We start from the raw sequence: 14,211 nt of genomic DNA, 5'->3' as shown, positions 1-14,211 counted from the left end.
CCCTTACGTGGCCCTTCTGGCAGATGGACCCAGGCCCACTTTTCATTAAAAATAACTGCTGCCTTTGATGGGAATACACAACGTAAGGTACATTGGAGTACTTTTGTCAAACCAACATGTGCTAAGTTAGGCCCAATAACATGTGATCAAGCTCAGCGGGCCAAACCAACTAAAGCCCAAAATGAGTTTATTAAAAATCTGGAAAGGTTGACTGAAAGAAGTTTGTGGGAGGTGGGCGAAGGTTCAGGCTCACAAGCTGAGAAGGATTCGGAGCTGTCACCGATCAACGACGAGCTGGGTGGGGACCTCCCAAGGGCCGATGGGTGTGTGGAGGAGGTTTTGAACTGCAATAGTTTGGCGGGACCCCAGTGTAGTGAAGGATCGGACCCCCATGGCTCAGCCGAGAAGTTTCTGATGGTGTTTTTGGGTTCCGGCGAGTTGGGTGGAGTATTTCCAAGGTCTGATGGGTACGGTGATGAGGTTGGGGCTGTTGGTGGTCTTCCGGTGGGCCATAAATCAAGCGGGGCTGAGGTGGGTTGTTTGGGTGACACCGTGATTGTCGCCGGTAGTGCAGCGGATAATTTCCCAAACTCCGGTGCTGTTCTAAACTCCGATGGGCAGTCTGTTAACGCTGAGTCCGATGCTTCCGCATCTCTTTCGGTTGTTGAATTCTCTGATATGATCCGCCACTACAAGCTGCTGGGTAAAAATTGTTTCTCTCCTCTATCTGAGCTGGGTTTTGATTCTAAGGATGATGAAATTTTGTTGTTGGATTGGGTTAACCCAAGGGGTCAGGTAAGGATGAGGAGAGTGATAATGCTTTGGATTGTGTACCTCTGGCTAAGTGGGATCCTCATGGGGGTTTGGATATAGTATCAGAGGCTGCACTGGATGATTTTCTTGTGGGGGAGGATTTGGAACCTTCAGTGTGGGTGAAGAGGAAGATTAAAGGCTTTAGTAAATATGTGGGATTTCCTATTGATTCATGTGAGCATCAGTGCATTGATTTTTTTCAAAAGCTTGAGAAAGTGTGGGAAAAGCAAGCTACAACCAGTAGTCTTCGCCGCAATACCTCTTCAACTAAAAAAGGTATGAGGGAATTGAGGAATTTAGTCTCTTCCGTCAACTATGAGGGGCAATCTGGTCGACAAACCAGAGGGATTGAGAATTTCTGTAGGGTGGGTTCAGTTAGTTGTCCATGAATTTGAAAATCTTATCTTGGAATGTGAGAGGATTAAACAATCCTCAAAAGAGGGATACGGTGAAGAATTTACTCAAGGAGTGGAAGTGTGATGTAGTGTGTTTCCAAGAAACTAAATTGGATTCTGTCAATTCTGCTGTTGTGAAAAGTCTTTGGAGTAGTCCTTTTGTTGATTGGGTAGCTTTGGATGCCACTCATACAGCAGGGGGAGTTATTTTGGCTTGGGACACGAAGGTTTTTAAAAAAATGGATGTTCTGGTTGGGTGCTTTTCTCTTTCTATTTTGTTTAAGGGTGTGGTAGATGGTTTTGATTGGATATGTACAGGGGTGTATGGTCCGAATGCTGATGGTCTTAGGGATTGTTTGTGGTCTGAACTTGATAGTGTGAGAGGGAGGTGGAGTGCAGCTTGGTGTGTTTTTGGTGATTTTAATATCATCAGATACCCAGCAGAGCATCTTGGTTGCACTTCTTTTAGTCCAGCCATGTTCAAATTCTCGGACTTTATTGAGAGGAATTTTTTGGTTGATATACCTTTGGTGGGGGGTGAGTATACATGGTTCCGTGACTCAGAGAACCCTTCTATGTCTAGAATTGATAGAGTGCTGGTAACCGCTGATTGGGAGGATCATTTTTTGGATGTGACTCAAAGGCCTCTTCCTCGAGTGATTTCGGACCATTGTCCTCTTCTAGTGGAGGCAGGTGGAATGTCGAGGGGAAAGACTTCTTTCAAATTTGAGAATATGTGGCTTAAGGTGGAGGGATTTGTGGATCTTGTGCGAGGTTGGTGGAATGGTTACCATTTTGTGGGGTCTCCTAGTTATGTTCTAGCTTGCAAATTGAAGGCTCTTAAGGGAGACTTGAAGCATTGGAACAAACATGTTTTTGGGGATGTGTCTTTTAGGAAAAAATGCTTGCTGGTTGAGCTTTTGGACTTAGACTTGAGAGAAGGGATGCAATCTTTGTCATTGGCAGATAGTGCAAGAAGACTTGAGATAAAGGCTGAAATTGAGTATTTAGCTTCTTTGGAGGAGATTTCTTGGAGGCAGAAATCGAAGGCTTTGTACTTAAAAGAAGGGGATAATAATACTGGGTTTTTTCATAGGCTTGCTAATTCTCATAGACGTACAAATGCTATGAGGGCTGTGGAGGTTGAGGACATTTTGTATGAGGATGAGTCTGCCATTCAGGATCAAGTGGTGGGTTTTTACAAGTCTTTGTACCAGGAGACCGAATCTTGGCGGCCCACTATTGATGGTTTAGAGTTTGCAAATCTGGATGAAACTGATAGGGTTACTTTAGAAAAGGAGTTTGAGAAGGAGGAGATCATTGCAGCCCTTCGGGAGGCTAAGGGTGATAAGGCCCCTGGTCCAGATGGCTTTACGATGGCTTTCTTCCAAAAATGCTGGTGTGTTCTTGAGAAGGAGATCTTAGCTTTTTTTGCAGACTTCCACAAAGAATGTATCTTTGAAAAATCTCTCAATGCCACATTTTTGTGTTTGATACCCAAGAAGCTTAGTGCAGTCAATATTAGAGATTTTCGCCCTATCAGCCTTGTGGGTAGTTTGTACAAGCTACTTTCTAAGGTCTTGGCACATAGACTTCGTTGTGTTTTGGATAAACTTATTTCTAATTCCCAAAATTCTTTTGTTGGGGGAAGACAGATTCTTGACTCTGTTCTAATCGCAAATGAATGCTTGGATAGTAGATTAAAGAGTGGTGTTCCGGGTGTGATTATTAAATTGGATATTGAGAAGGCTTATGATCATGTGAGTTGGAGTGCCTTATTTTACCTTATGGAGAGGATGGGTTTTGGGGAGAAGTGGGGGAGATGGATGAAGATGTGTATTTCTACTGCCCGATTTTCAGTGCTTGTTAATGGGTCTCCAGCTGGTTTCTTTGGCAGTTCTCGTGGTCTTCGCCAAGGGGATCCTTTATCTCCACTCCTATTCTTATTGGTAATGGAGGTGTTGAGTAGATTGTTGAAAAGGACAGAAGATGGAGGCTTTCTCAGTGGTTTCCAAGCAAGTCCCAATGCAAGTGGGGGTTTGCAAATCTCTCACCTTTTGTTTGCTGATGATACTATTCTCTTTTGTGATGCATCCGAGGAACAATTATTACATATTCGTATGGTTCTAATTTTCTTTGAAGCTATCACAGGACTGAAAGTAAATGTTGGTAAGAGTGAGATTGTGCCGGTTGGTGAGGTTGGGAATTTGGATGCCTTAGCTCGTATTTTATGTTGTAAGATAGGCCGTTTACCCATGTCTTATTTGGGTATGCCTTTAGGGGCACATTATATGGATTCCTCAATATGGAACCCTATCATTGAACGGATGGAAAAAAGGCTTGCAGGTTGGAAGCAGTTATATTTGTCAAAAGGGGGTAGACTTACTTTATTGAAGAGTACCCTATCAAGTCTTCCTACATACTATTTATCTTTGTTCACTATTCCACAACATGTGGCGGACAGATTAGAGAGGATTCAGAGGAATTTCCTTTGGGGGAGATCTAATGATGTTTTTAAATTCTCACTTGTTGCTTGGGAGAAAGTTGTGTGGCCCGTGGAGGTAGGTGGCTTGGGGATTCGGAAGATTGGGCTATTTAACCAAGCTTTGCTTGGGAAGTGGCTATGGAGATTTGGGAATGAGGTCACACATTTATGGAGGCAAGTTATAGCTTCCAAATATGGGGAGGCCAGTGGGGGATGGTGTACTAGAGTTGTTAGAGGGACGCATGGATGTGGTATGTGGAAGAACATTAGGAAGGGGGTTGAGAGCTTTTTTGGTCATGTGTTGTATGCAGCGGGTGAGGGTTTTCGTATCAGATTTTGGTATGACCCTTGGAGTAGCCCTACTGCCCTGAAGGATTTATATCCAGCTATGTTTGCTATTGCTATGGATAAGTCAGCTATGATTTCTGATATGGTTGACTATGCACTGGATGGGGGTGGTAGAAGCTGGAACTTACGCTTTCGTCGTGCTTTTCAGGATTGGGAGACAGGGATCTTTTATGATTTTTTTGCGCATATCTCATCCAAGCTACCTAGAGGGGGTGATGACACCATGATATGGCAATTGAATCGTAGTGGTGTTTTTGATGTGCGCTCTTTCTATTTCTCATTGCTAGCAGCCCTGTTGGTGTCTTTTCCTTGGAAGAGCATATGGTGTGTTAAGGTCCCTAAAAGGGTGGCTTTCTTTTTATGGACAACTGCTAGGGGTGGGATTCTTACTATAGACAACCTTGTTAAGAAGCATTTACCTCTTGTTAATTGGTGCTGCCTTTGTCGATGTGAAGAGGAAACTGTGGATCACTTATTGATCCATTGTAAGTATGCTCATACCTTGTGGAGTGAAGTCCTTTGTTTGTTTGGGGTTCAGTGGGTGATGCCGAAGAACGTTGTTTCTCTTCTCTCTGCATGGTGGAATTGGTTAGGGAGTCACACTTCAAATGTGTGGAATATGGTTCCAGCGTGTCTTATGTGGTTAATTTGGAAGGAGCGCAATGCCCAAACTTTTGAGGATATTGAGAGACCTGTAGATTGTGTGAAGTCTTTGCTGCTTAGGACTTTGTTTGAGTGGTCTCGTATTTTGGGGTTTACGCATTGTCATTCTTTGTTTGATTTTCTTAATTCTGCTAGTCTTTCTTTTTGATTGGTTTGTATTTTTTTTTCAGTGCAGTGAGTTTACTATCGTAAATCCATTGTACTTCTATTATCAATAAATTTGTTATTACCTATCAAAAAAAAAAAAAAAAAAGTTACAATACACCTAATATACTTGATATTCTTTCTTTTACCACTCAAGTCTCTCTCTCTCTGATTCTCAAAAAGAAAAAAAAAGTCTCTCTCTCTCTCTCTCTCTCTCTCTCATTTAAATAACGTTTTTTGTGTTTACCATCTAGCAACAATAGTGAGTTTTTTAGTGTTTTTGGTGCGACAGCATTTTAGCTATTTTAGCACTTGATGTGAATGTTCTTTAAGTTAAGAGGTTAAGGGGGGACAAAGCAGATTCTAAATATGGGTTCTATTCTATTTTGTTGAGATGCAAGGTTTGGTTTGCTAATGGAAAAACAAGGACCAAATAATAGAGAGGGTAATGTATCAGTGTTGTGTTGTGACTTCTAAATCGTCAAAGAGTTTAAAAAAGATTTCTCCTGTTCTTGATTGCAGTATTTTCACTATTTTGCAATCCAACCTGATTAACTATGTAGAATACTAAACTCTTTAGAAAGAGGATTAACAAGATAACAAATTACTACCAAGTCATTCTAGAAGTTTTTAAAATGTAAAATTGTTCCTCCAGGAATAATAATAGATGGGATTCGAATTACAAAAAAATAAAAAATAGAAAAGGAATTGTTGAGAGTGGGATTTGAACCCACGCCCTTTCGGACCAGAACCTTAATCTGGCGCCTTAGACCAACTCGGCCATCTCAACAATGCTTGACATATGTCTCCAACTTTAGGTATTATTCTTTATTTTATCATTCTTATAGCGACCTATCGTTTCCACTTCTTTCTTCTTCTTTTTGATAGGACACTTTTTCTTCTAATAAATCGACATCCAGTTCGATGTGGAGTTGGAGTTGGGAATTATTAGGATATGGTGTTGGAAAAAAACAGAGGAAGCAAAATGGAACACAACTTTTATTAAAAGGAAAATAAACTCATTGGTTTCTCTCATTCATACCTATATTTTATTTTGTTCTATAAAATATGACAAGTTGTCCTAGTTCTTTTCCTAAACAATTGATTCTTAGGCTGTGTTTGGTTGCTGGAAATCGTTTTCCGGAAAATACATATTTTCCGGAAATGCTAATTTCCGAAAAAGGAAAATGTATTTGGGTGTTTGGCTGTTTCGGAAATCGTTTTACGGAAAATCAATTCCGGTGTTTGATTCGTCCAAATATTTTACGGAAATTGTTTATTATAATTCAGAATTACACAGTTTATTCAACAATGGATAATTGAAAAAAATTAATGAATGACCTGCAATCAGAAAAGTCCCAACATTTTGATATACATTTGCCACAAATACACAGTTATAAACAATGTATAATTCAAAAATTAATAAATAAAAACATGTAAATAATTATATAAATGTTTATATAAATAAACAATTAAATAAATATATACATATATATATATATATTCCAGACATCGGATCGGGAAGATGGGCTGAACCGGTGAGGTGATTGGATCGGAGGTGAGGGAGTGTGTGGATCGGACGTGTGGGTCGGAGGTGAGAGTTTGAGCTGTCACTCACCGTGGGTCTGCGGCGTTTGGCGCGGTGGTCGTCTGGCAGAGCGATGGGTGGCGGATCGTTCGCTCAGGTCCTTTGTTTCGCTCGTTCGCCGGATCGGAGCGATGGGTGGCTTTCACGATCGGAGTTTCTCGCTCGTTCGCCGGAGTCCTTCGTTTCGCTCGTTCGCCGGATCGATCGGGGTTTGTCGCTCTTGGACGAAGAAGTTCTTTCTGTGGATCGTTCGCCGAATCGGATCGATGGGTGGCTGGATCGATCGGGGTTTCTCGCTCGTTCGCCGAAGTTCTTCCTCTGGATCGTTCGGTGGATCGTCGCTCTGGGTGGCTGTTGTGTTCTTCGTATGGTTTTTTTGTTCGTTCTCTCTTCCTCTCTCGTGTTGTGTTTTGAGCTTTTTCTCTCCCTCTCTCTACGGTTTGCAAGACCCGGAAATGAATTGAAGTGAAAATGAAGGCAGTAATTCATTTCCGGGTCAAAGGGGAAAATTTTGGTCAACTGTAATTGCATTTCCGGAAAATACCGTTTTCCTTGACAGCCAAACGCGCCCATTTTCCGGAAAACGTTTTCTGAATTTGCATTTCACCCGATTCAAACGCACCCTTAATCAAAGATAGAAAGGCAGATGCATGAGTAAACTTTGGAGTTGTAACTTATGCTACAAGGATTATGCTAATGGATATCCATCTTGGTTGCTTTTGCTCTTTCAAGCCGCAAAATTTCAGAGCCTCTCTTTCTCGATGAAATTTTTAACATTTTTTTTTTCCTCACAAGCGATTCTCTTTCTATTTACCTTGAAGGGTTAAGAGAAAAAAATAAGAGCATTCCTGATGCTTTCTTTTTTTAAGTATAGCATAACCCTCACCATTAATTTGCTTTTATTTATTTTTATTTTATTTTTTAAAGCTGTACTATTATACTACATTACTTACGTAGCAGAAAACAATTGCCTTCAAAGATTCCTTCCTACCACTTTGACAAAACAGAACAAGCGTGGGAGGAGCACATTTTTTTATGTAGCATCAAAACTTGAAATTCTTGTTTTTTTAGATAGTGTCTTGGTCTCAGCTCCGTAAATGATGAAATGAGTTCTCTTATTAAAATCCTAGAAAAGAAACAAACAGGAGAGAAACAAAATGCCACAGAAAACTGTGTTTCCAATGAAGACGTCAAATGTTCAAATACCACCACTCTCGACTATGGAATTATCACCACAAAAAAAAGAAAAAAAGAAAAGAAAAGGAATTTACCATTGTAGATATAGTTCTTGATAAGATAGGAAAATCATAAATGAACCATACTTTCAAAATCATTGATCACATTTACCACATGATTGATATGTCACATTGTCACTGGGTGTAACACACAATGAAAGTAAAATATACCATTTATTATATCTGAAAGGTTCATGTAAAAAATTATAAATTAGTTAAGCTACAGAAAACATGAACCAAAACAAAAGCAGAAGATGAACTTCTCTTGGCAGCATAAAGCGGGGTATGGTGCCACCTGATTGTCACTTGAAAAGAATGAAGAAAGGAAAATGCAACAGAGGCCATACTACCAGAGCATCATCAGACCTTTTGTTTTCCCTTTCTCAGTTTTTCTAGTTCTGCTTCCGCATTTTGCAGCTGCTGCCTTAGTGTGGATACCCTTCTCTCCAACGCTTCCACTGTGCCAGTGGAAGGTTGATATGGTGACAGAAAATGACATGAAAATGCTTTCAGAGCTTCAACGCCAGTAACCTACAAATCAAAAAATGTCAAAAGGGCCAATAATAATAAGTAAAAATAATTTTTTTACACCCCATCTAGAATTACTGAATTTCATATTTAGGTTCTCAGTTTGGTATGATGATCAACTAAGAATTCACAAGCTAGGAGGATACCTCCTGAAGAAACAAGCAAGAAATTTAAGGAAAATATAATAAATTCAGCAATTAGCATCGGAAATAATTTGGAGAAAAGATGTGTAAGAATGACATGAGTTTAACTTAGAGCAATGAATGTTGGAAAAAATAGAAACATCATGTCTTTCCACAAGTTCGATCTAAAATCATTTGGAATTAATCATCAATAGTCTTGAAAATTAACGACCTGTTAGACTATACGTCTACACCTGATAAGATTGGTTAATGTATGAAAATTGAAAAGATGATTTCAAAATAAGATATTTTCTTTTTAAAGATTTATAATTTTTTGGCATTGTAAATTACCTCTTCTGGCAGCAATGGGAGCTTGGTGATGTTAAAGTCATCATACAACATATAGAACTGGTCAAGGTACTTTTGTTGCATCCGCATTCTAGCTTTAAGTAACTTGGATTCTACATCTACAATTAGGAAAGAGCCCAATAGATTTATAACTCTTGTTCTAATAAAAAAATTATTCCAAGGGTAAAATGAAGTATGAGAACATGTAAACTCACCATCTTCATCATAAAGTACTTGGTTAATGATAATGTTGTGTGTATCTATCTCAAACTTGGCGAGTTCCTGGACCAGTCTCTCTGTTTCATAAAGAGAGAGGAACTCTGGAATGCAAACACAGACAAAGGTTGTCAAGTCCTGCCAACAGGGAAATACAAGTGCATTAAGAAATAACTACAAAACAATCAGACATTCAATATAATTTTGAGTCATAATTAACAAGGAACATCAGATCAAGTGCTTCAGAAATAACTATAAAACATTCAGAAACTAAATGCAAACTTGATTGATTAAGTTTTGGCAAGTCAAATAAAATTACAATAAACCTCACAAGTCCTAGTGCTTTTAACTCCTCTAGATTTAAGAAGGAAAACATAAGGGAGAACCATGTCTAGCATACATCTAGATAAAGTAGCAACAACATATGTATTTTTTTGATAAGTAAGGTAGCAACAACATATTTTTATACTTTTTTCTTTAATAAAGCTCTTCACTTGCTGATCCCCAAAAAAAAATCATTTATCCAGAAATCATATCAATAAAGAACCAAAAACTTGAAAAAAAGTTATTAAAAAAAAAAAAATAAAGCATCTTTTACATTTATATAGTGTATTAGCTTGTAATGACTAATGACTATTTGAGCCTTAAATCTTGATGCTTTGATCAATTCGCAAGCTAGTGATCATTACGTTCAGATGTCTCATTGAATTTAAGTCTCCTCAAAATGACGGAGTAAAAGGTCAATTTTGATGTCATTAAAACGCCTTAACTTCCTAAACATAGCAATTACTGCAAAGGAGAAAGTAGCCACAGAACAAAATATCAGCAAAAATGCCAAAGTAATTCACACCCATAGTTAATGCAACTGCTTGCAGGCACCAGAGGGGTGCAAATCATGCTTCGTTGTTACTGCAAGAAGCCATGAGTCAAAAAACACCCTTTTTTATAAGTAATAAATAGCTGTATTGATTATATAAAAAGAGCACACCAAATCATGGAAACAGTTTTTGTATAGTGGATACCTACAACAGCGTTGTGCTTCCAATAGTCTATTTCTCCAAGAGTTTCAATTTCCCTCTTACAAAGATTATCATATTATTATTGATGAAAGAATGTAATCATGGTTAAATTAGTTAATAAATTCCCATTTAATATCAGCTATGAGTAATACATCACTTGACCTATAGTAATGCTCATAAAAACAATAATGATAATTGATGCTGAGATCACGTAGATCTTTAAAGAGAAAAAGAAAAAAATCTGAGACGGGGAAGGAGGTAATTTATCTATGCAGCTGATGTAACTATCCAAAGTTTATTTATTTATCCATTTTAAGTTTATTTTTGGGCTAGGAACTTTGTAGTTCATGAACAACAATTTTTTTTATAGGTAGATGGTTGGGGAGGGGGAGGTGGGGTTTGAACGACAGACACGGGACACCACAAAGGATGCCATTACCACAAGTGGATACCACAAAGGATGCTATTATCACTAGGCTATCACTTGAACCCTGAAGCTCATGAACAATAATAACAAAAGCTTCCTAAGCACTTTATACAAATTTCTCATTAGACTTCCTATTCCCCCTAAGCTTCCAGCCCTCCATACCCATTCTCAAAACTATAGTTCACACATCCCTCTTGATGAATTTAGAACCCTAGCTTTAAAAACCTTAAGCATTTAGAGTCTGGCTTCAACTTTTATAAAATTTCACAGCATACATGATTCAACAGAAATAATTGGAAATCTGCAAAAAAGAATAATGAAATGATCATCATTTAACATAGAGAAGAGTAAATGAAATATGAATAAGGTGATCTTACTGGGTCTTTGAATTGCTTATTAACTTGTTCAATCACATCTTTCATGCCTTCAAGCCTTCCCAGAATTGCATCCTCGCCAAAATCTTCTTCAACACCAAAAAGGCGGGACATCTGCCATGAATAATTTTAAAGCTTACCATTTACATCATTAACATCACCAGCAAAGATATATCAATACTATAAATTGAACCATTTCTAGCTTACAAGCAAAATAAATATTTAAAGTAATGAAACCAAATTCACATTTACTAGAAGTTTACACATAGGGGATGGTGCAAATAAGGAGTTTGCGTCATTCCAACCCTAACAATTAACAATAGAAACTGCAAAAGCAACATGACCTACTTCTACTCTTCCATTATTGCAGCAGAAATGGTTAAAGATGCCCAGCAAGGGGGTCTGGTTTTAGAGATGATTTCAGAACAATTGTCCAAATCTAAGGCAACAAGGAGAATACATAAAATTCAGGTTGCCAAATCCAATGATTTCTGTGCCATACACACCACAAATAGTTCCAAATTCATTGAGAGAGTAGGATTATGCTCTATCATACAAAGAACATACCTGACTGATTACGCCACCAAATTTATTTTTCAAGGACATCATTTTCGTGAGACCCTTTTCTAAGGTTGACGGAAATTGCAACAGCCGCAGTGTATGGCCAGTTGGGGCAGTGTCAAATACTATAACAGAATAATCCATTGTTTGCACCAATCTGCAAGAAGTTAGTCCATGCAGGTAAATCAGGAAAATATATGTAAATAAATTAAGTAGGTTAACAGCATTTAAATGAAGTCTGCAAAGAAAGAGCAAAAATTTCTGGGTGATTGTTTCAAAAAAGAAGAGATGCATAAGCATCAATAGGCCACTCAAAATTGATGCAGGCTGTGAACTGCTGTATACTCTTGCAAATAATGTATAACATAAATATGCTTAATGTCTTCATTTTCATTTTAGTTTATATGCTACAAAATGTTATGTACACTTGGATATGGTTAACAGAAGTTAACCTCAAGGTCTCTTGCAAACAACTCGAATAAAATATTAAATTAAATATCTCCTTTACAACCTAAAAGTTGTCTAAGACTCCAATTCTATGATTAGGTATCATAATATTGGAGAGTACGTGAGAAACAAGCATGAAGATAGCTTTGGTTCATAAAGTGAGTAAAGGGTCAATATCATAGTAATGTATTTTACTTGCATCAATTGGCACAAGATATGGTAATTTTGTCCTAGTTACTTTAAAGAACCCAAGTTCTAAAGCAAACTTTTAAAATTTGTATCACTTCATTCACCCCCTCAATAGATTAGCCAACCAATAAAATGTTGACTATATGGCAGAAGAGCCACTTCCTCAGGAGACCTTATCTTTGACATGGCTAGCTATTCAACTCTAACAAATGCACAAAGATATTTGCACTAGCAGCGAACTGCTGATGAATGCCTATAATTGGTACAAATGAAAAGCCTATTCGCAGACATTAGTCCTCCAAGACCCCCAATAACCTACTTATCTCAATCAAAATTGGAGTCCACCAAGACCTCGACATTAGTCAAGTACAAGCTATAGCGATCATAAAATTTCTCAGTTACACTTGAAACTGAAGTGAGGAACAATGACCTGATGAATTTGGAAGGTCCAATATAATCAAATAAAAGGAAACAAGACTCTTACTTTAGCATCTCTGCAAAGCTCATAGCTTCATCAATTCCAGGAATTGCATTTGCTAGTTCAGAAAACAAGCTATCCATTCCATCGGAACTGCCCACATCCTCACTTTCAACATTAGGATCCACCTCCTACAAAGGACCATACCTAAAGAATGAGATCACATAATCTATACATACAACATCCAAACATTAACTCACTAAAAACACAACATGAACAATAGATAAAAATGCAAGTACATTGCTATTTTGTAAAGATATATAAACCCAAATATGGTGGTTCAGGTGTATCCTTATTTTTTTTAGAATAAGGATAAAACTTAGATACAGCTACTTAAGTGTTGTATCTCAGGTTCCCTAATTAAATTCAACCATTTGGCTGCATTGACCAATGAGCCACGTGATTGAAAAGTTAATTGTCATTAGAAAAAAAAACAAATCTATTTTCATGCACTAGTCAATACAATCAATTGGGGAACTGAAGGTATAGCACCTAAGGGACTGGACTTAAGTTTTACCCTTAGTAAAAGCCCAAATAACTCAGATGGCAATTATCAAACCAGCAGTTTTCATCATTGCATAAAAAAATCTATAAGAGAATTTATCCTACATAATCAAAAGAAGAAGAAAAAAATCTAAATTTTCTACAAGTAGTCCATAAAGCTATAGAAAAGCAGAACTGGATATTTCCACATCCATCAAATAGAACCACATTCTAGTCAAATCAGGATGAAATTCAACCAAATAAAGCTAATTTGAAATCTGGGTATCTCTCAAATTCATCAAAAACTCGAAATTTAAATGTCTACATTGAACCACCCACAAAAACCCACCCAAAAAAAAAAAAAAAAAAACCCAGAAACCCCGATAAATAAAGCTGAAGTAGAAGTGGAAAAAGAGTACCATAGCGTAGAGATTGGAGAAGCCATTAACCAAAGTGGGGGTCTTAGTGAAACGTTGCTGAAAGGCATCGCTGAGATTGTGAGCAGGGTCGGTGGAGATAATCAAAACAGAGGAGCGAACCCTAGAGAGAAGGATAGAGAGGATGGAGCTACAGGTGGTCTTGCCCACACCACCTTTGCCTCCCACGAATACCCATTTCAGAGACTCTTGCTCCATTATGTTCTGTAACGTTCCTTCTGGTATTTCTGTACCCATTGTTTTTCTTTTTTTTTTTTTTTGCTTGTTCTCTCCAAAAGAAACCCAGAAATTGAGAGAGAGAGAGAGAGATATTAAAGTATTGGATTTGGGGGTTTCAAGTTTTGGATATAAATAAAAAAGGAAAAGAAGAATTTTAAGAATTTGTTAATATAGAAAGAAAGAAGGGAGAGGAACAACAGAGTACTAATCGAAGTCGAGGAAGTTGGAACTCGGAAGTTCCCTTCAATTCTACTTTCCAGTTATACTTTGTTTTAGTTTAGATTTTAGAATAGTATGGACTGTTGACTGCGGCGCACTATAAGGGGCGTGTGCTAATGTGCTCTGGGAATGGACCGACTACAATTGTATTTATACAGTTTACATTTAACTGGCTTCCACTTAGCTTATAACTTATAAAGTCAATATAAAAAAAAAAAAAATGATAAAGTCTCTTATAATGATAAAAAAGAAAAGAAAAAAAAGAAGCTCAAATATGACCCTACGGTGAAGTCATTAATATAGATTTATGTTGTAAAACCAAAATCTACCATATTATCGATCTATGGAGTTTCTGCAATGTCTTATAAACAAAAAGTGAAATAATATGATTTTTTTTTAGATAGCTAGTTTCAACTTATTAGTAGTATGCAACTATGCATTGGTAGTATGCAATTTACATAAGAATAGTGTTG

The 14,211-nt window shown here is 37.7% G+C and overlaps 1 protein-coding gene and 1 non-coding gene across 2 annotated transcripts; both read right to left on the bottom strand.

The window, feature by feature from the left end:
- Positions 1-5,557: 5,557 nt before the first annotated feature.
- On the bottom strand, positions 5,558-5,638 carry TRNAL-AAG. The gene has a single exon. It is a non-coding gene; the product is annotated as a tRNA-Leu (tRNA).
- Positions 5,639-7,741: 2,103 nt separating this feature from the next.
- Positions 7,742-13,793, bottom strand: LOC115957383 (ATPase ARSA2). The gene is made up of 7 exons (XM_031075609.1): positions 13,283-13,793; positions 12,387-12,511; positions 11,273-11,423; positions 10,709-10,819; positions 8,885-9,023; positions 8,673-8,788; positions 7,742-8,202 (listed from the first exon to the last, which is right to left on the bottom strand). Exons 1-7 carry the CDS (start codon positions 13,535-13,537, stop codon positions 8,032-8,034), a joined length of 1,068 nt encoding a protein of 355 aa, XP_030931469.1. The 5' UTR covers positions 13,538-13,793; the 3' UTR covers positions 7,742-8,031.
- Positions 13,794-14,211: the final 418 nt, after the last annotated feature.

Source organism: Quercus lobata, chromosome 8 (assembly GCF_001633185.2).
Source record: "Quercus lobata isolate SW786 chromosome 8, ValleyOak3.0 Primary Assembly, whole genome shotgun sequence".
Lineage (NCBI taxonomy): Eukaryota > Viridiplantae > Streptophyta > Magnoliopsida > Fagales > Fagaceae > Quercus > Quercus lobata.
The sequence above is the reverse complement of the archived record's forward strand: the minus strand, read 5'-3'. Positions and strand labels throughout refer to the sequence as shown.